This window comes from Hyaena hyaena, unplaced genomic scaffold (assembly GCF_003009895.1).
Source record: "Hyaena hyaena isolate Hyena2069 unplaced genomic scaffold, ASM300989v1 scaffold_551, whole genome shotgun sequence".
Taxonomy (NCBI): Eukaryota; Metazoa; Chordata; class Mammalia; order Carnivora; family Hyaenidae; genus Hyaena; species Hyaena hyaena.
In genome coordinates, this window is record NW_024081183.1 from 38709 (window position 1) to 60267 (window position 21559).

Genomic DNA, 21559 nt, shown 5'->3' on the forward strand with positions numbered 1-21559 from the left:
TTACAAAGGATCAAACAATGTACCTATAGATGAACTGTTTTCCTGCTTAGTCCTGAAAATCAAGCAAGATATTTAAAAAAAAAATTTAATGTTTATTTTTGAGGACAGAAAGACAGAGTGCGAGCAGGGGAGGGGCAGAGAGAGAGGGAGACACAGAAACCGAAGCAGGCTCCAGGCTCAGAGCTGTCAGCTCAGAGCTGGATGCAGGGCTCGAACTCACAAACTGCAAGATCATGACCTGAATCAAGTCAGACGCTTAAGCGACTGAGCCACCCAGGCACCCCCATCAAGCAAAATACTTTAAAGACTAAGAATCCAGCTCTCTTTTCAGAGTATCTCCTACCACTTAAAATCAGCATTGCCTGAACTATAAGAAGTGTAAAGCCTCAAGACTTTTACTTTATATGTCAATTTTATCTCAATAAAACTAGGAAAAAAAATTTGCCGACAGAGGTATATGGACCTAATAGCTTGCTGAGTGTTGGAATTAATTAGCAAAGCCACTTAGATAGCACTGTGTGGACTGGGGACTCTGAGCACCTGGACTAAAGGGCTCCGCTGTCGGCGGATCAGCTGAGGCCAGATGGTACAAAATGGCACTCCCCATCCTCCCTGCAGGCTGAACAAATAGCCCAGGGCGAGTTTCCACAGTCCTTTCCAGCTCTCAGATGGATCTGGAATGTGACTTAGTAGTAGTGAGAGAGGAGAGGGAGGCTGAAGTCTGTCCTGGCTTTGCCACAACCCGCTGTGACAATGGAACATGTTTGGGGCCTCAGTGTCCCCATCTGCACAAGAAGGTGGCTAAGGACCCTTTCATCTCTACACTTAGGACAATCACTAGGAAGAACCATTCTCCTTCCCTACACTTAACAGCAAAGTCATTCAGAAGGCAGCAGGCAGACAAGGGGAAATCTACCTGGGTGCAGTGCTTCAGACCAGGGCACCCGGTCTAAGCTCTCCGCTGATGGGGAAGGAATTCCATCTGGCTGGATTGATAGTTTCTAATAGGGGCAGTAAGCACACTGTCAGTGCCTTAAATGTGGCTTAAATGTCGTCGTAGGTACTTCATCAGTATTAGGCACTTGGATGTTTTCTTTCAAGAAATTCCTGATTTCCAATTGCCATAGAGATTGCAATGTGTTCCTCCAGGTACTTCAGATGGAAGGATTAAAGGCTTTGTGAGGTAGGATGATTAAAACTAGTTTTTCCTGCTTCTGCATTAAAACTTTTTTTAAAGCTTTAAAATATATTTAGCGACTTGAGTGAAGAGCATTTCAGAGACTAAGGCTCCTCCTAAAAACAGCTAGCTTAACAGGGCTGTGAAGTCGGCAGTCCTCGCCTAGATTCCAGCTCTGGGGGCTGCTAGCTGTACTCCTGTGCTGAGCTGCTTCCGGTGAGAAATAGCATCCTCCACTCCCCTCACCACCCCCTCCCTCTCCCCCCGGGCTGTGTGAGAAGAGAATGCATATAGTTTGGTCCTGCTTGACCCACAGTCAAGTATTCATCGCCTCCTTCCAGTGGAGACATGTGACTTCCTGCCTTGTTAGCTCCTTAAGTAGCTAATAATAAACCGATTGGGAAAAGTATACTATTGTTTATTTAATGTAAAGAAGAACATGGGGTGGGGCACCTTGGTGGCTCAGTCAGTCGAGCAGACAACTTCAGATCAGGTCATTATCTCATGGCTCCTGAGTTCGAGCCCCGCATCCGGCTCTGTGCTGACCGTCTGGAACCTCTTCAGATTCTGTGTCTCCGTCTCTGCCCCTCCCCTGCTCATGCTCTCAATCAAAAACACTTAACATTAAAAACAAAACAAAACAAAACAAAACCTACGCGGTGGATACAAAGATAATTTCTTGGATTATAAAAAACTATTGAAATTCAAAGCCGTTAAAAATGGGTAAAGCTCGGGGCGCCTGGGTGGTTCAGTCGGCTAAGCGTCCGACTTAGGCTCAGGTCATGATCTCGTGGTTCGTGGGTTCGAGCCCCGCGTCGGGCTCTGTGCTGACAGCTCAGAGCCTGGAGACTGCTTCAGATTCTGTGTCTCCCTTTCTCTGACCTTCCCCTGCTCATTCTGTCTCTCGCAGAAATTAAAAAAAAAAAAAAAAGGAGGGAGAAGAGAAGCCGCTGAAGTCACGGGGACAAGCCCAGCTTTCCGAGTCACGTGGTACCGTTTCCGCAGGCATGGGTAGACTCCCGCCCTCCTGCCATGCTGTGTCTCCCACGTGCCCCAGCACATGCCTTCCCCCAACACATGCACCCACTCCCACACAGCATGACCAGGGTGGCCAGAGGCTCTTGGGTTACTTGCTCTTATAGCAAGTGTCCTCTCTTTGCAACAGCTCTCTAATTCTGTAAGTATTTAATCAGCGTGGACCTGGATCACCTCTGTACCTTGGAGTCTAGCAAAGCACCATGCACATAGTAAGTTCTAGGGTATCTGCTGGCTCAAGGAACGGGCTGGCCATACCTGAAGAATTCCTCAGAGGCAGGGGCGTCTAGGTGGCTCAGTCTGTTTGGTATCCGACTTCAGCTCAGGTCATAGTTTTACTGCTCCTGAGTTTGAGCCTCGCCGTTGGGCTCTGTGCTGACAGCTCAGAGCCTGGAAGCTGCTTCGGATTCTGGGTCTCCTTTTTTCTGTCCCTCCGCAGCTCATATGTCTCTCTTGCTCTCAAAAATAAAGTAGTAAAAAAAAAAAAAAATTCCTCAGAGGCTGGTTTGGGCCTAATGCTGGCATCTGAATGAAGTTCAGGATACAAGGTCAGTGAACCCTGCTGGGGTTGACTGGGGAACTCTAGGGTCGGTGGTTAAGGCCTAAAACAAGAGACCTGATAGCAGTGGCAGGAGAAATCAACGGAGATATTGCCAACAGGTAAGGTGACAGATGAAGACAGTATGTGCTAAATCCTATCTTTTTGGGTAAGGGGGGAAGAAAAGAATGTATATTTGTGTTTATTCTTTTTTTCATTAAAAAAACTTGAGAGAGATAAAAGAAACAAATATTAATTATGTATTGGGGGAGAAGGGGATAGATGTGGGACCAAGATTTCTCAATGAATGTCTTTTTATGTCATTTTAATTTTAGGGCTACATAAGCAAATTTAGTGAAAAAGTAAAACTTTAAAAAAATGTTAGAAGGGGAAAAAAGCAGGTGAGGCTATGGAGTTCAGCAGTGTTTAAAACGGTCAATCAAGTTCAGAAGTTTTTACCTTCTCTTCGTAGGCATGGCTAACTAAGAATTGCTTTCACTTTTTTTAAGTTTATTTATTTATTTTGAGAGAGAAAGGGGGGGAGGGAGAGCGGGGCAGAGAGAGGGAAAGAGAGAATCCCAAGCAGGTTCCACACTGTCAGTGCAGAGCCGGACACTGGACTCAAAACTCACAAACTGTGAGATCATGACCTGAGCAGAGATTACGAGTTGTACACTTAACCGACTGAGCCACAAAGGTGCCCCAAGAACTGATTTTTAAGGTCCAGCAGAAATGCTCCTTCTTACACAATCCCTTCCCCTCCTAAGTGCAATTCCACACACCTCTTTTGGCTGTTAGATATTCTCTGCCCTAGACTGGCTGCTTGTACAGTATGAACAAAGCTTCCTGAAAGCAAGATCGACACCTCATTCTATTTCTGTATTCCCTCTAGCCTTACACATAGTAATTCTGAACAAATAAAATATTACTTGAGTGGAGTTATTGCTTAATAGATATGCCTTGGGGCACCTGGATGGCAACTCAGTCGGTTGAGAGTCTGACTTCAGCTCAGGTCATGGTCTCGCGGTTCATGGGTTCGAGCCCTGCGTTGGGCTCTGTGCTGAATGCTTGCTCAGAGCCTGGAGCCTGCTTCAGATTCTGTGTCTCCTTCTCTCTGACCCTCCCTGCTCATGTTCTGTCTTTCTCAAAAATAAATAATGTAAAAAAATTTAAAAATAGGGGCGCCTGGGTGACTCAGCTGGTTAAGGGTCCGACTTCAGCTCAGGTCATGATCTCACAGTTCGTGGGTTCGAGCCCCGCGTCGGGCTCTGTGCTGACAGCTAGCTCAGAGCCTGGAGGCTGTTTCAGATTCTGTGTCACACTGTCTCTCTCTCTCAGAAATAGGTAAAACATTTAAAAAAATTTTTTTAATTAAAAAATAAGTAGATATGCCTTGTTTGGGGTGATGAAAAAGTTCTGCAAAGAGAGGTGACTGTTGTATAGCATAGTGAACAAAATCAATGTTGCTGAACTATAAACATAAAAATGCTTCATTTTATGCTAAATACATACATACACTCAACATTGCTGGAAATCACAAATCTTCAATAAAAGACCCTCTCCAGAGGTCTTCCAGGAATATGGTAAGTGCTCAATAAATATTTGCTAAATAATGAATAGACAGCATGATCATATGAAGAATGTTGAGACAGAAAAAGCGGTCATGTGGGTAACAGAGCCCACTGTGTATACACTAGATGTGGAATTTACATTTTTTTAAGCACTACAGAGACTCTTGGGAACTTTTTCTTTATTTAACTTTAAAAAAAATATATAGACTCCTAACTCAATAGAAAGACAGCAGTGATAGTAATTATTAGACAGGAGGAGCACAACAAACGTTTTCAAGCACCACGTCACGACCACCTCCTTTCTCTCCTTGTCTGTGGAATTCCAAGAACTGGCTGAGGTCACTCAATCATCTCACTGGGGCTGGTCCGTTCTTGCCATTCACTCAAATCCAGAACTCCTGATCTGTGGCTCACAAGACTTCAGTCATCTATAAAAGTATCTGGAAGGAAGATATTTTTAGCCAGAGTCAGGGACATAAAAACTTCTTTTTAAAGGGATATAGGGGAACTCAGTACTCATTACCAGAAAGATCCTCAAGTATAAAAAAGTGCAATCTGTACCTCTTTTAAAAATAGAACCTTTAAGGTTAAAAGGGGGGAAAATCCCTTCCCAAATCATCATTACCAGACACATCAGCCAAACAAGGAGCTAACAAGACCTGCTGTTTCCATGACAGAGAATGTGAGACTTTAAAACCACATCACAGAAGGAAAAAAATGGTGGGGGCTTTCTACATAGCACTCTTCAGCCCAGACGGGGACAGAGACCTAACCCTCCCTCCTGAACTGGGTCTCCACCTGTGCAAAGGCTCTGGGACATGTCTTTTAAACACTGGATTTCACCTCTTTCATATTCTGCTCTGGGGATCCTTTCTCCTTAAGCTCTTTGTCACAGTCTGGAGAAACACTCTGATTTTCTATGGTAGCAACAGCACCTGAGTCCAATCTTCTTCTTTTCTTCAGCTGGTGCAAGTGGGCTTTGGATTTTATATGTGCTGAGACAAAAGAAAAACAATAGCAGCAAAAAAAATTTTTTAACATCTATTTATTTTTGAAAGACAGAGAGACCAAGCACGAGTGGGGGAGGGGCAGAGAGAGAGGGAGACACAGAATCCGAAGCAGCTCCAGGCTCCGAGCTGTCAGCACAGAGCCCAGCGCAGGGCTCCAACTTGTGAACCACGAGATCATGATCCAAGTCAAAGTCGGACACTTAACCAACTGAGCCACCCAGGTGCCCCTCTCATTAGAACTTTCTAGAATCAATCCTAGAAGCATAAAAATTAACTATACAATCCCTTTCTTTAATAATAACAGGATCAACACATGTGCGGTATAGCTGTTTAGCATTTTTAAGGGAAGAATGAGTTACATGGCCAGCAAGCTACCTGGTATCAAGCAGACCCCGCTGGGTGCTTTATTTACATCACTAATCCTCACAGCAGTTGTGCAGGATGGTATTATTCAGCTCGCTTGATACAAACTAAAGTTCACCGAGGCCTTATGTTTTGTCCAAGGACACACAGCAGGTATTTTCTTCAGCTCATCTATAGTTCAAAAAGAGACCCAATTTTCCAGAGGCAGGGCTCTAGACTCACTTTTCCAGCATGGGGCTTCCTGTTACAGATAAATTACCTTTCCACTCACTCAGCTAAAAGTGACAAATCCAAATCCTTGTCCTCAGTGCAGGGCAGATTCTCTGCCCCACATCAGCCCCATAGCACCCAGAGCTGTCCTTTCCACTCCCCTGCTCACACAGGTTGGCCCTCCTGGTCTGACATCCCCATGCGTGGGCCAGATAAGCCATTCGAATGACTAACTCGCAAGCCTCGCATTCTCCAAGCACACAATGCTCCCGAGAGATAACGGGAAGCATTCTTCCCTGAGGAGCCCTTGTGAGAGCACACAGAAGCCGTAAAGCTGGGAGGCCACTGCTGCCTGATACCAATTCCTGACCTCTCACCCCAAAGACTGTTCCCACCCTCTGACTAACTCATCCCAGCGTCTTTTTATTTATTCTTTTTCAAGAAAATCTTATTTGGAAGCATCTAAAGAGATACATGACTAGATTAAACGCTCTTTGATATATATTAAAAACATTTTAAGTAAGGTTTTGAAGCAAAAAAAGAAAAAGTAAGGAAGAGGTTAGAAGTCAAAGAAAAGTTTACTTGGGGGAAAAAGTCAGCTTTATTCTCCAGCTAGAGCCTAAGGCAAAAAAAAAGAAAAAGAAAAAAGGGCTTCTGGCCTGGCTCTCCACGGCAGCAGGAGATGGGAGCACTGACTTGACAGATGGCGCTATAGAAGGGCTCACACAAGCTAAGCTCACAAAGGCTCACAAATGTTGCTTCTTTAAGGCTATCCCTGAAGGACATTCGACAAATCGAACCACTAAGTTTCCTTTAGAGAAAACAATCAGATGCTCTCTTTCTCTTCCCCTTTCATCATTATAAACCAACGACAATTGAGGCTTCTTCTGCTGCTTGAGCAAATCACAGCCATCCCCAGTCTCTGACAATGGCGTTCATTTTGCCAATGCTACCAGTTAATAGAACTAATCATTCTATTGGTTGGAATGGGGAGAAAACGTCATTTCTATGAGAATCCCATGCAAGGCAGTACTTGGAACAGAAGGATTCCAGCCACTGGGTACACCACAAGCCCTACTGTGCTCCAGAGGAGTGAGCCTTAAACGAGTTTCCAACTGCAGTGTGAGCTCAAGGCTTAGAGGTCCTGGCCCTTTGTGGGCTCTGACTGAGGACTAGAGGAATCGGACAGGGGGAGTGTGGGTATTACTGCGGCGGAGGCGGACCCAGGCTCTCAGAAGGAAAGAGAGCCTTAGGGAAGGGCCACGGCTGGTTGGTGTGAGTACCTTGAAAGAAGACAGCACCCCTGGATCACTGATCACTATCTTTATCCGTGTGGGACAGTCAGCTGCCACCACTCAACACTGTCTCACAGTCCCAAGCATCACCACGACTTCTATACAATACCCTAACAGTCATCAAAGAGACGCCACTTGCCAAGAGTGTACTGAGGAGGAGCCACGGCACGCACCCCCCCCCCGGCCTCCCCAGCTGGCTCTGGTCTGGGTCTCCTGGGTGAGTTGGCCAGTTCCCTTACGCTCGTACCTCACCCACACTGAGGTCTAAACATGAAGGACCCAGAAACTCCTAGAAGGTAGCATCAGGAAAGTCAAAGGAGCTCTGGGAAGTTAACTGCAGACCTCTCAGTATAAAATATCTACTCTAGCTGAAGTTGGAGGGCACACAACCTTCCTTGAAAATTCAGAACACACACATAACTCTCCAATATAGGAAAGTCTCCATGAAATTTGAGTACTTAGGCTCGTAGAGGAATCTGGCCATCCCTTTATTCATAAGCAGAGCCCAGCATTCAGCCTACCAAAGACCTTAAACTGCATGAAGTCACTATGAACCACCCTTAACAGATTTCTCCACGCCCGTCCCCAGACTCTACCTGCCCATTCACGGTCCCCAATGATGATCCGATCACAGAGGTCACACATGTGATAACTCCTCTTGTTCTCCGTTTCACTGCATGGCATCTTTACTGGAGCAGCCACAGGCTTGTGGCCCTGAAAGAACAGGGGTGGGGGAAAGAGGGAGATGGAAAGGAAGCAGTTCAATCAGAGAGATTTGGATGTTATTCTCTGATATTAAGGGGAGTGGGATTTTCCCAAGATTCCTTTTCCTCATTCCAGACAGCAGGTGGATGACGGACAGATTTTAGCAACAACCTTTCTAAATGTGAAAGCAGAAACACAGCCTCCAGGGATCTAAAAGCAGCCAGCCCTTCTGCTCTATTCCACGAAGAGAAAGCTTGGTTCCCTGACATACCAACAAAGGTGCCAGCTGAGGAAAGCCCTCCGAAAGCCAGACAAAAGGCAGTACTGTGATTAATAATCACCTGGATGAAACTCTGCACGATTTCAAGAGCACGTTCAAGAACAGATTCCTCCCACTTCGAGACATCAGATACTTCTAAGCCATATACTGGGGGGACATTGGGACCAGGTCCTAATGATGACAAAGAGAAGATGTGAGAGGTCAGCCTCCAACACCCAATCAATTCTGCTCCCAGGACTCCAGGAATCCTCAAGGGAAATATATGGGGACAAAGAAATAAACATTCTGACCATGCCATACATTCTAACCAGAAATATGAACAAACAACTACATGCAATTCGAAAATGACCTAGAAGGTTCACTGATCTACATAGCCAACAAGTCTAGCTGTATAATCCAGACTTCCAGAGACAGGGTCTTTCAGATCAGTGAGAAAAACAGAGTGAAGTAATAGCTCTAGTGGTATAAAGATAGCACATCACAGGAGTAAATAAACTAACAGCTTCAAGTAAATGCCTGTTCTAAGTTCCCTATCATCTTACAGTGATGTTGCTCTGTGGCAAGCAGGTTCAAAGCTCTCTAGGAGCACACTAGGTTCAGGTTTGTATATATTCCCTCAGCAGTCTGGCATTCATGAAACTCATTGACCCCATACTGATAATCAGGGACTGGGAACAGAAGAGTTATCAGCCAGTGAGCCACTAAATCTGACAACTAGAAAGCCTTGAAATGGAACTAGTTGAGCCCCTTTCTTTTAGGAAACAGATCTACAGGCGTATTCAAGAAACACCCTTAGGTAAACACTTCTGAACGGAGAAGAGACTGGAGACAGCCTAGGGTACAGAGACAGGCATTTCATCCATTGGAGCCACCAGGTTTAGTTTCTGCTGGTAGCCTCCCCTGTCTCTGGACACACTAAATTGCCTTCCACAGCTAGGTTAAGTCAGTTGCCTAAAGGCAAAGAGCATCTCCCCATGGACAAAAACATCAAAGTCCTTAGGATGCCAACGGCTGGCAGGTGCTGGCCTTTGGATTGTGCTAACCACAAATAAGATTCTTCATAAAATGGCCTGGGCCGCACCTGCCGCCACGCGGAAAGGTGAGACCAGGAGGGTGCAGGCAGCATCCACAGCACACCTGGCCTTGGCTAAGCTCTGCACCTGTTTCCAGGCCACTCTATATTTTCCCTTCCCCTCTGAGTCCTTTGTTGGGCTTCTGTGCCCTGTCTAAGCACCTTTCAACAAGTTCTCGGCTCCCAGCTGCTATTTCTGGCTTGGGTCCAAGGCCAAGTTGGGGCGGGGAAGTCCCTCTGGCTTCCTGCCAGAACCCTATCCCAGCCGACCAGTCCCGGCCAATCACACACAGCTCCTGGTTTACAAGGCAGCTGTGCCTTTCACTCTAGCACCAGGGCTGTGCCGGCACACACATGGATGAGGAATGGGCAGATGGTGCTCTGGGCCGTCGATCCCTCTGGACTCAGAGATGGGGGAGTTACTGTGGCTTTACCAAAGAAGGAAGTTTCAAATCATTATAAAAAACATCTTTTGTTACAGACTAATTGTTAGCCCTGGGGAGAAGGAAGCTGCACTGGAAATCTGTAGTAGTGAATTTCAGTTGATTCAATTCAATTTCAATTTCAGCTGAAGCAAAGAATTCTCCTACCTAAAAGGACATGCAGAGAAAGCAGGGTAAGGAGAAGGCAGTGTGCAGAGCCGGACGGTGCCACGGCTATGCTAGAGAGGTCTGGCAGAGGGCAAGATCCGGAGAAAGAACTGTAGTAATGGGTGGGCAACAACATGGACCCAGGTGCTTATGTTCACAGACACTGAGGAGCAGAGTGGGGGCCTCAGCGGTCATCTATGACTGAAAGCAGAAGTCTAAAGGCAAAAGGTAAATGGGATGATTCAGAAGCATATTTAAAAAGTGCCTCTAAGATAAAGTTGGTGTTTCACTTGGATTGAATCTCTTTTAAATTAATCTCTGTTTAGCTCATAACCACACCATTTCATACCTGAGGCCCAATACCAATGCTGTCTAGCTAAAGTTATAGCTACAGGAGGGGCGCCTGGGTGGCTCAGTCAGTTAAGCGTCCGACTTCAGCTCAGGTCATGATCTCACGGTTCGTGGGTTCGAGCCCTGTGTCAGGCTCTGTGCTGACAGCTCAGAGCCTGGAGCCTGTTTCAGATTCTGTGTCTCCCTCTCTCTCTGACCCTCCTGTGTTCATGCTGTCTCTCTCTCTCTCAGAAATAAAATAAAACATTAAAAAAAAGTTATAGCTACAGGAAACAAAAAGAGTGCTATGAAGTACGGGGGGGGGGTCAAACCTGCATTCAGAACTCTACTGCTTATTCAGCTGGCAGGTTTTTGGCAAGATATTTAACTTCTCAAAGCCTCCATTTCCTTATCTGTAAAAATAAAAGAACAGCAGCTATCCCGCAGGCTCAGTAATATATGTATAGCACCAAATTCAGTGTCAAGGACACAGAATAGGGTCAAATAAACAAGAATTTCCTTCCCTGCTCCTTAAAAGTGCTGCTCAACTGAAGCTCAGGCTGCAGCATTCTAAAGCAGCCCGTAACTGAGTATGAAGGCGATGCAGGGAGAGCTGGTGACAATCTGGCTCTTTATACTGCTCATCTGGCCCAAGAACTGTTTTTCTTTTTTTTGTTTGTTTAAAGTTTATTTATTTCTTATTTCTTATTTATTTCTTTATCTCTACATCCAACACAGGGCCCAAACTCATGACCCCGAGATCAAGAGTCTCATGCTCTTCTGAGACAGCCAGGCACCCCAGAACCATTTTAATTACGAGAGTTGCCCTATAGAAAGTTGACTGCACTTCAAGTACTAAATTTGAAGCTAAAATCAACCCTGAGCAACCCTGTAATGTTTTCTGAGACATTACCAAAAAGTATCCCTACACAGTCATTTATGCAGTAGGCCCTCCCCCAGATCAGTTCCCCAAGTCTTAGAACAGGTCCAGAAACTAAAGTTCCTTTTCTGGGTGAGGTGAGGACACCTATCAGAAACAGACCTAGGGGATAAGGAAAAACATGAGACTTACTGCTCAAAAAGCGGTTTTTAACCCATCGGTTTTGCTTCCGGGCATATCTCTTGGTCACTTGTTTCAAAGACTCAATACCTGAAAGACAAGGTAGATCTAAGAACCTCTTAAGTTCTCACCCAGACGAAAGGCAAGCCCTCCCGGCCCAGAAGAAGACAAAATTAACCACAGCAGCACACTGGAATACACCTGGTAGACAAAAATGTCAATTCTGAGCTGAAGGCCATTTGGGACTCTTCTGGCCTCAGCTCTTTCTCAGACCATACCAGCGGGATACCGTGGCACCCAGGGATGTCCAAAGCTAGATTAAATGGAGGAATTCACACCTTTCTTTAGGAGCTGGTTACTGGTCTCTGGTGTGCATTTTCCCTCAGTGACCAGGTACTCATGGAATTCCTTGAAGCCAATGGATTGGAAGATACCATGTTGATAGTCCTGGCTGGGAACAGGAGAGCATTGAAGCCAATGGATTGGAAGATACCATGTTGATAGTCCTGGCTGGGAACATGAGCCACTGCATCTGATAGCTAGCAGGGGCCTTGGAGAAGATCTAACCATTTCATCTCATAGATGAGAAACTGAGATTCTGCTTCTCTAAACACCTTCCTCCACCCCCACCCCTGCCCACACCAACTCCCTAGTTAATTCCCTTGAAAACTAACTCCCTAAAATGTCTGACAGATTAGAAAGTGCAACTGTTAACAAGTACACCGAACCTCCTTCCAACAAACCTTGTCAATGCCAAGGACAAAGGCTAATAAAAAACAAGCAGATCCCAAACCGTATTACATTTATGATCTTTTGCCCATGAGCAAGGGATGGAAAGTAGGTCAAAGTAATAGCCAAATCCTCACCTATTTTCTGCAACTTTCTTCTGATTATAGCGCCTGTGAAAATCTCTTAGTTCATCCAAGAGCCCAGCAGCGAGCATGTCATCCACCCTCTTATCCAAGCGTTCATCTAGAACTTCAATCAAATTAGCCCATCAACCAGCAAGCCCATTGTAGGTGCCCACTATACATTTACAAGATGAATGGACAGGCTGCCATGAAGAAGAACATTTGTTCAAGTGGAAGAAAGGGTTCAGACTCCAAAGGTTATAGAATAATTCATATTATTTTTGTCATACTTAAGACTCTCCACTTCAATAAAAACATCCAGAATGAAGCACATGGCTTATTATATAAAGAGAAAGCATACAATTATAGCTGTTAGGAAAAGACAAATATTTTATTAAGGAATGTGTATTCATTCATTGTTTACGTTGGAGGCAGACTTGAGACCCCCTGGTTTACTCTTCTTACTTTTTTCCATTATATTTGTTACTCTAACTTTGTGTTATTTCACATTTATAAACTTTCAGATGATACCCTGGATAGGAATAAAAACTTTAATCCAAACCTATTCTAGGTACATTGTGAACTCCTGAGCCAGACAAAGGGGCAAGGGGTCATATTCATTCAGATGTGAAGGTCAAATAGTTTCATTATGAATCAGATTCCATTATTTTATGCTAAACTGCAGTACACGTTTTTATTTACAAAAGAATCCATTAAAAATTATCCTTTTCTATAAACTTGCACCTGAGATTAATTTAACAACGAATTTTCACCATTTCTATCATGTGCTACGTTATCTACCATTACTACTTCTCCGCCTGCAGTAACAGTAACCTTTTTTCCTATCTTCCTAAAAAGTTTGTATTTGTTAAGGACTTATCACGTGTTAGGCACATTCTGGGCACTTTGTATGTATTATTACTATTATTTTATTATCATTATTTCTACTTTGCAGAAGAAAAAATTGAGGCCCAGGAAGATAAACCAACTTGCTTTAAAATTCACACAGCCAGAAGATGGTGAGCAGAATGTGCATCCAGTCTGGCTCAGAGACCGTGCTCTTCATCACTACACTCTACTGTTCACATACGGACCTAGCTCAAAGGTTACCTTTAAAAATGGGTCCCTGGTTGCCCCCAATAGAGTGCTCATCACCCCTTCTCTGTGGCTTCACAGCACTTATCACAAGGTAGTATCTATCTCGTTTGCACCCCACTGGACTGGGAGCTCCTAAAAACAGGCACCGTCTCATATTCATCTCTGAAATCCAAGTACTCTGCAGTGTACTTGACACTTCACTGAATGCTCACTGAATGTTAGCTGGATGAAGTTAGTGCTATCACAGGGCATTATCATACTTTAGCAAAAGAAAACAAGACAAAAGAAACCCCATATCAGGCTAGCTAACTGACTATCACACCCATTTGTCAGGTGGGCTGCTTCTAGAATAATCAGTGATGCAGCCTCCATCTGGCCAATCCAGGGAGTCAGACCTCCTTCTACAGAGACTTCCTTCTCTTTCCCTGCAGGCCTTCCCTGGATGGCAGTCTGTGCTCATGCCACCACCTCATCCCATCCAGCCTCACTATCTTATCCCAGTGACAGAGCTACCCTTCTTCCCATTCCAGACAGACACCCAGGGGACGGGAACAAAGTGCCTCATTAAGTCAATGAATAATGGTAATTAAATTAATAGCTAACACTTGTTTAGTGCTTATTATGAGCCACTCATGGTTCTAAGCATTTTATATATACAGTAATATAATAAGGTCTATCTCAGATGGACTCTAAGTCATCAAAGGGCTTTTACCTGTCTGGTCAGCATGAAGCCAGAGGATGCAAAGGTTAGGGAACTTCAGAGGGCCTCCAAGGGGACCACCACCTTCCTCTGCATGTTGACGATGAAGAAATTCACTATGAGAGATTCCTGTTTCTTCAAACACTTGCAAGCTCCTAAGTCATTTAAAAGGGGGGGGGAGGGGCACACCCATAAAAACTATTAGCAAATCCTGATTCTCAAGTGAAACAAGGAAAGAGGCAATTACAGAACATTTTTACTGCATCAGCTCCCAAAGCCATCAAGGTCTGGGGTTACTCCAATCCTACAGCTACTCAGAAAACAATCCTGGGGCACCTGGGTGGCTCAGTCGGTTAAGCGTCCGACTTTGGCTCAGGTCATGATCTTGTGATTGATGAGTCTGAGCCCCACATCAGGCTCTTTGCTGACAGCTCAGAGCCTGGAACCTGCTTCGGATTCTGTCTCCCTCTTTCTGCCCCTCCCCAGCTCAGTCTCTCTCTCTCTCTCTCTCTCGCTCTCAAAAAATAAACATTAAAAATATATTTTAAAAAAAGGAAATAATACTAAAGAAAACAGGATAAAGTAAGAACAATACTATTCTTCTAAACATACTAAATTAACTTTTCTGAAATCATTTAGGTTCAAAAACAACAGGCTTCTTCTACACAAATAGAATGGGACTCACTCACCCTCAGGTAAGCAGTAAAAGAGCTTATTTGGGAGACTGTTACAAGCCAACAAGTCCAGTCTCGCTGGGATGCCTTTCCCACACTACAAAAGTATGTTGTATATCCAGCTCACCAACTTTCTTTTTAAATATGTCTCAAGTTAATGAAGAACACTTCTGACTACTTTAGTACTCTACCAGCCCAAAGATCACTGAAGAAAGAACTCACACACTTATTCTCAAGCTACCATCTACCCCGTCCGTATCTATTATGTTAGGCAGCACTAGGTAATTTAACTCTCAAATCTATGCCACTCTGGATGATTGCAACTTATCAGCTTGAAAGTGATCCTTCCCTTCCTGACCCAATTCTACTTCCTGAAATCCTAACACAAGGGTAGAGACCCCTTGTCTCTCTGTACACTGGTCATTCAAAGAGGACCTATGAGGGAAAATATGTAGTAATAGGTAATCTCACTTATCTGGAGGTTAGATTTAGTCTCAAACTAAAAGAGAAATGAAAAAGTCTCTATGTCCTCTCTAAAGAAGAGACTCTAGAGCTCTTGCTTAGAACCTATTGACTCTTACGAAGACACAATTCTCAACTCATTACTAGTTTAGAAGTAGCAAAATGAGGGGCGCCTGGGTGGTTCAGTCAGTTGGGCAACCGACTTCAGCTCAGGTCATGATCTCATGGTCTGTGGGTTCGAGCCCTGCACTGGGCTGGGCTCTGTGCTGACAGCTAGCTCAGAGCCTGGAGTCTGCTTCAGATTCTGTGTCTCCCTCTCTCTCTTCCCCCACCCCACCGTGTTCTATCAAAAAGAAATAAAACATTAAAAAATTAAAAATAAAAGTAGCAAAATGAGGAGATGTGATAAGAAAGAACTGATTAATAAAAGGAGAAGATAATAAAGATCAAGCTCTAGGATTATGTCATAAAATAATATAAAAATGAATGCTCATCATGTTTCCATATTCCAAAACCTTTTGAAAGAGTTCAATTAAAATGCTTTAAAATAAAATGTTTGGATACTGAAAGTATAAACTTCATTTATCTAGAATGTGCATTATCAAGGGGGCAAAAAACCTTAGGTATTACAATGATGTGTGACGCTCCAAGGTAACCATACCTGAAGAAATATTATTCTCAGTATTAAATTTCATGGAGGGCAGGGAGGCACAATTAGAAAAAAATTTCTTAAAAAGTTCTGGATGTGTTGGGGGTGGTGGGAAATAATGAAAAAAGGATGAAGAAACACTGATCTAGGGGTGCCCAGGTGGCTCAGCCAGTTAAGCATCTGACTCTTGATTTTGGCTCAGCTCATGATCTCAGTTTGTGGGATCGAGCCCCATGTTGGGCTCTACGCTGTCAGTGCAAAGCCTGCTTGGGATTCTCGCTCTTTCTCTCCCTCTCTGCCTCTCCCCTGCGTGCATGCTCTCTCAAATTAAATAAAAAAACATTAACAAAAAATAAACCCTATCAATACCAGATGTTGCTATAATATTTAGTCTGTATAACCAACCATCCATATAGTAGGTCCCTCATTATATCCTCTACTCTGTCAGATTATCACTCCCAACACTGCAAAAAAAAAAAAACAAAAACAAAAACCTAACACACGAGGCTGCAATTTCAAAACATCCTAAGAAAACATGACCTTGTGAGTTTATTCACCACTTCTCTCTTCCCTTCAAGAAAATCTCCATATGTAAAGGTGAGCTGATCCATGAGATAGTTTATAAAATCCACCTCCCACTGGGGAAGCTGCTGGGGCAGAACTCGGCATTGCGCAATCAATTATGAAACTCAAATCACAATGTACACCAATTGCATGCCAGAAAAAATTTATATGAAAACTGCTATACAAGCCAAGATCAAATAGAAAACGAAGCACAACTACTTAGGCCCTAGGGAAAACTCTACTGTACTATACATCTTAAATTAACAACAAAGTTGGATGCAATTATTTATTGAAGGAGGGGGATTGAAGCAGTGACTGGGGGCCTCTCGAACTGTGAGCTAGAACACACCAATCCCCCCTAACTCCTATTACCAACCTCTCTCGTTACCAGGCACACGGAATGATTTACTCAACTTCAGAGGGACTCAAAGTCGGCGGGCCCAGGCTTTCTTACCTGGCCACTTTGCGCTTGTCATGTGGGTGCAGCTTGGCAGCCATTTCTGGGTCCACCTGGCTTAGGCGTTTGTGGAGTGCATGGCCATCTTCCTTTTCAAGCTCTACTTTCCGGTCAGTCACTTTCTCAGTGTCCATCTCCTGGGGCTATTAAAAGAAGGTCTACAAGTAAATTTAATTCAACAGTTCAACAAACGTTGAGACAGTGTATGTGTCAGGCACTTTGCTAGGAGCTAAGAATACAGAAGAGAGAGAAATCAAAAGGTCTTGGCATATAGTAAGACAAAGACCATATAACAGAATACACTGTGGTGTGTTGTGAGGCCATAGCAAACAAAGGAGGACTTACTGCCTAGGGAAGTATGCGGGTACCTGCTTCCTTGTCAGATGTACAAACAGGAACCAGAGCTAACATATCTGTATGAACATATCCATGAGTCTAGTCTTCTCAGCAAATGACCAGACTGGAGCAGAACTGCCTGCACATAACAGTTTGCAAAGTCTCACCCTATGCAATAGCATCTCCATAAGAAAGGTTAGTGTTTGACCTCTCTCTGACATACAGATTGTTACAGCCAAGAAATGCTGAATCAGACTGATGAACTGTTAACTTACACAGAGATGCTAATTAATCCACAGAGAAGCATTTTTTCCCACACACAGCCCTTACCCTCAGGCCACCCTGGAGGAGCACACTTCACATATGGAGGTTGCACTTGCTTCAGAATATTAAGTAAGAAAGTTACAGTGGCTGAGTAGAAGAAATAGGCAAAAGTCAACCTTCCTCCTACTAAAATTAGCTACCAAGAAAGAGGAACCCATCTCCTCAGTGACTTACAAGTGAACTAAACATACCTTAGTATTGACAAGAACTTTCCAGAGCAGAGACTCAATGTAGTAATTGGTTCCTCCCACGACAATAGGAATTTTGTCTCGGGCAAATATATCTTCAATGTGAACGTTAAGAAAAGTATCACAATATTTAATATCAAGAAGAGCATCCTGACTCACCTGAGAAGGAGGGTATTAGGAAGAAACCACACTCATTTATTTGTCTGGAGAACAGAGGGGAAAGGGTGGAAACCAAGATGAATTGGTATCAGTCTTCACTGTTTCCCAGGAGTCTCAAAAAACACTCCCTATTAGTTCTGGAGGTCTTGTGTAAACCAGAGACAAATGCATGATGGTAATTCCTTCCAGTTCTAGACATTTCTAGGCCTTGCTGCTAAAATTCAAAGCTTGCTTGGTATTCCAAATCAGTTTAATGAGCACAAGCCCAAGGGCTCTCAGAGAACCAAGTGTCAGCTGCTCAGGAAGCCACCAAGGTGACGCCCGTCGTGTGACTTTGCCTTCTAAGGCAAAAATACAAGCTGGTTTCTCTAAGCCATGGTTCTTGGACTCAGTCAGTCCCCACCATTATGTGGTAGCGGTGCACATTTCAGTCACTTGAGACTCCGCCAGATAAACTGAAAAGCATGGGTTCCAAAGATAAATAGATTTCAATGACCAGCTCCAACTCTCTGGCAAGTTACTTAGTTTTCTCACCTGTAAAACTCTCCAGAATTCTTCAGAGCACTAAATGTGACAAGACCCTACCACAATGCCTGAAATATTTGCTTTCAACTGAGTAAGCACTGAATTTACTTGAGCCTCTATTGTTTTTATATTCCTGCTGCTTTGAATTCTTCTTTAGAATCTCTGTTGAACAGATAATTATCTGCTTTATGAAGGGCTTTGCTTCTTAGGATAATTGATAAAGAGACTTTCAACCTAGACAAAGACTCATTTACACACTTCTTCCCCTTGCCAGGCTGTCTGTGGGCACAGAGACGGATGAACTCTTTTCTATCAGTAGTCCACTAACCCCAAAGAGGCTGGGGTGGGGTGGGAAGAAAGCTATTACCAATCAAGGATCATAAAGAAGAAACATTGTCTATTTGTTTTTTAAAAAGAGGAATTCTATATTCCAAACCCTTTAAGCATAGGGAGTTACATAGTAATTGTAATAAAAATTCAAATATATGCTATGATTAAAAAAGGGAAAGGGAGCAAGGAAAGCAAAAAGGGAAGGATAAATGGTGAGATGCCAAAAAGAGAGAGTGGAAAAGAGGGAAGGAGATGGGATAGGTGATATTTGGTGGGAAAAGGTTCAACTTGTTTGCCCAAGCCATGAAACAACTGTGATTCTGAACAAAACCCTTCTTCTCTCTGGGGCTCAGTATCTAGTATCTTCAACTGCCCAATCAAGAAAGCTAACTAAGGGGGCACCTGGGTGGCTCAGTCGGTTGGGCATCCGACTTGGGCTCAGGTCCTAATGCCATGGTTTCTGAGTTCGAGCCCTGTGTCGGGCTCCGTGCTGACAGCTCAGAGCCTGGAGCCTGCTTTGGATTCTGTGTGTGTGTCTCTCTCTCTGCTCCTCCCCCACTTGTGCTCCAGTCTCTCCCTCTCTCAAAAAATAAATATCCCTTGCTGCCCTTTGAAAACTCCATTTTCTATCAGTTCCTTTTGAGCCACCAAACTGTCTTAAAACAACAACGGACATTTGCTGATATGTTTTAATTTGCCAAGGGCTTTCATATACATCATCTCATCTGATACAACTGCCTCGTAAAGCAGGCAGGGCAAGAATATTATCTGCATTTTAATCTCTGCCTATTTGATAGGCAAAAAAATATGATTTCGTTATTTTGATTTGCATGGCCTTACAGCAAGGGTAAACCCTTTTTCATGCTTACCATTACTTATGTTTCTTTCTTTGTGAATTACTACTAAGGCTCATTAAGTATTTTTCATATTGATTCATAGGAGTTCTTTATAGGGGTGTCTGGGGGGCTCAGTCGGTTGAGTGTCCAACTCTTGGGCTCAGGTCATGATCTCACACACTGGGCTCTGTGCTGACAGTGCAGAACCTGCTTGGGATTCTCTCTCCCTCCCTCTCTCTGCCCTTCCCCTGCTCACACACATACTCTCTCAAAATAAGTAAATAAACTTATAAAAAAGTTTTTTATATAAGGATATTAATCATTTGCCTTTCCTAAGTTACAAATATTTTTCCTCTGGCTTGTAATGTTTACTTTTGTTTATAGTGGGATAATTTTCCTTTTTTTTTTATTATAAGATATTCTATACATACAAAAGAACATGTAAGTTAAGAAACCTAATAATAAACATACATGCATGAACCCAATGTAAGAAAGGGAATATTATCAATTCTTTTGAAGCTTCTCGTGTATTCATTCCCATCAGCCCCCTGCTTCCCCTCTCTCTGGTGAAACCTGACACTCACTATCCTAAATTGTTTTGGTTTTTTGGTTATCAAAACCTCAATTTTCTTTACAGTATTCCTTTCCATTATTCCTGTATATGTACCCCCTCCCAGACAATATACTGATTAGCTCAGCTTTTTAACTTTTACAATAAATGGTATGAATGTGTATGCATCCTTCTATAATTTCTCACATTTTACACTGTTTCTGAGATTCTTCCATACTGGTTGCTGCGTGAAGCTCCAATTTATTCATTTTCACTGCTGAAAAAGTATTTAACTGACATGAAAAAGGAAATTTTATACATTCTTCTGTAGGTAAGAATTTAGGTGTTTGTGTTTTTGCTGTTAAGAGCAATGCTGTTATGAATGAGATCTACCACCTGTCTCCTGGTATGCTCGAGGCAAGGTACTCTAGGGGAGATGTCTAGGAGTTTGCGTTGCTCTACATTCTTGCCAACACAAATCCTTATAAAATACTCAAAGCTAACTATTTTCCTTTAAAAAAATAAAATAAAATAAAGAGGGGTGCCTGGGTGGCTCAGTCGGTTGAGCATCCGACTTCAGCTCAGGTCCCGATCTTGCAGTTCATGAGTTTGAGCCCTACGTTGGGCTCTTTTGTGTCTCCCTCCCTCTCTGCCCCTCCCCTGCTCCGCGCGTGCGCGCTCACGCTCTATTTCTCTGTCTCAAAAGTAAATACACTTCTAAAAAAAAGAATTGTTATGGAGATGGGTAGTGATTGCTGCACCACTGACTGAACATATTCAACACCACTGAACTTACACTTGAAAATAGGTAGGGGCACCTGGGTGGCTCAGTCAGTTAAGTACCCAGCTCTTGGTTTCGACTTGGGTCATGATGATCTCACAGTTCAGTAGTTTGAGCCCCACACTGGCTCCATGCTCACAGTGTGGAGCCTGCTTGGGATTCTGTCTCTCTCTCCCTCTCTGCCCCTCCCCCACTCATGTGCGTCTGTGTTCTCGTTCTCTCTCAAAAACTAAACTTAAAGAATGTGGCTAAGTGGTAAATTTTGTGTGTATTTTAACACGACAAAGGAAAAAACTGAGTTAAAAAATCCATCAGTGGCACCTTGGTGGCTCGGTTGGTGAAGCAGTCGACCTCGGCTCAGGTCATGATCTCAATTTTGAGCCCCACAACAGGCTCTGCACTGTCAGTGCCTGCTTGGGATTCTCTCTCTCCTCCTCCCCAGCTTTCACTCACTCTCTCTCTCTCTCTCAAAATAAATACTTTTTAAAAAATCCATTTAAAAAACCTTTTTTTTAAAAGACTATATGTCTACAAAGTCCTTCCCTAGTCTAAAATTACACAACTGCTCAATTATATATTTTCCCACTTCTTTTAAAGTTCCATTAAGAATACACATATTTAACTCTGAAATCCATCTATAATTTATGTCATATAAAATGAGGTTGTGATTTTACCTTTTCCCAAAACAATTAGCTGTCCTAGGAACAATTATTTTTTTAATGTTTATTTTTGAGAGACAGGGTGCATGTGTGCAAGCAGGGGAAGGCCAGAGAGAGAGGGGGACAGAGGATCTGCACAGCAGAGGGCCTGACGCAGGGCTCCAACTCAAGAACTGTGAG

The 21559-nt window shown here is 43.5% G+C and overlaps 1 protein-coding gene across 3 annotated transcripts in view; it reads right to left on the reverse strand.

Moving 5' to 3' along the window:
* Positions 1–4217: 4217 nt before the first annotated feature.
* Positions 4218–21559, reverse strand: part of TRIT1 (tRNA isopentenyltransferase 1) — a 45892-nt gene continuing 28550 nt past the window's right edge. Inside the window, exons 3-12 of one of the 3 annotated variants that reach the window (XM_039255964.1) lie at positions 17543–17641; positions 16689–16834; positions 13898–14040; positions 12103–12214; positions 11575–11687; positions 11249–11326; positions 8246–8355; positions 7796–7913; positions 5165–5316; positions 4218–4761 (exon numbers count right to left, since the gene is read on the reverse strand). In XM_039255964.1, coding sequence (XP_039111895.1) covers positions 4750–4761; positions 5165–5316; positions 7796–7913; positions 8246–8355; positions 11249–11326; positions 11575–11687; positions 12103–12214; positions 13898–14040; positions 16689–16834; positions 17543–17641 — 1083 coding nt within the window. In that variant the 3' untranslated portion in view covers positions 4218–4749. Of the gene's footprint in view, positions 4762–5146; positions 5317–7795; positions 7914–8245; positions 8356–11248; positions 11327–11574; positions 11688–12102; positions 12215–13897; positions 14041–16688; positions 16835–17542; positions 17642–21559 lie in introns of those variants that run through there. The other 2 variants (XM_039255963.1, XM_039255965.1) reach the window with 2 other exon arrangements.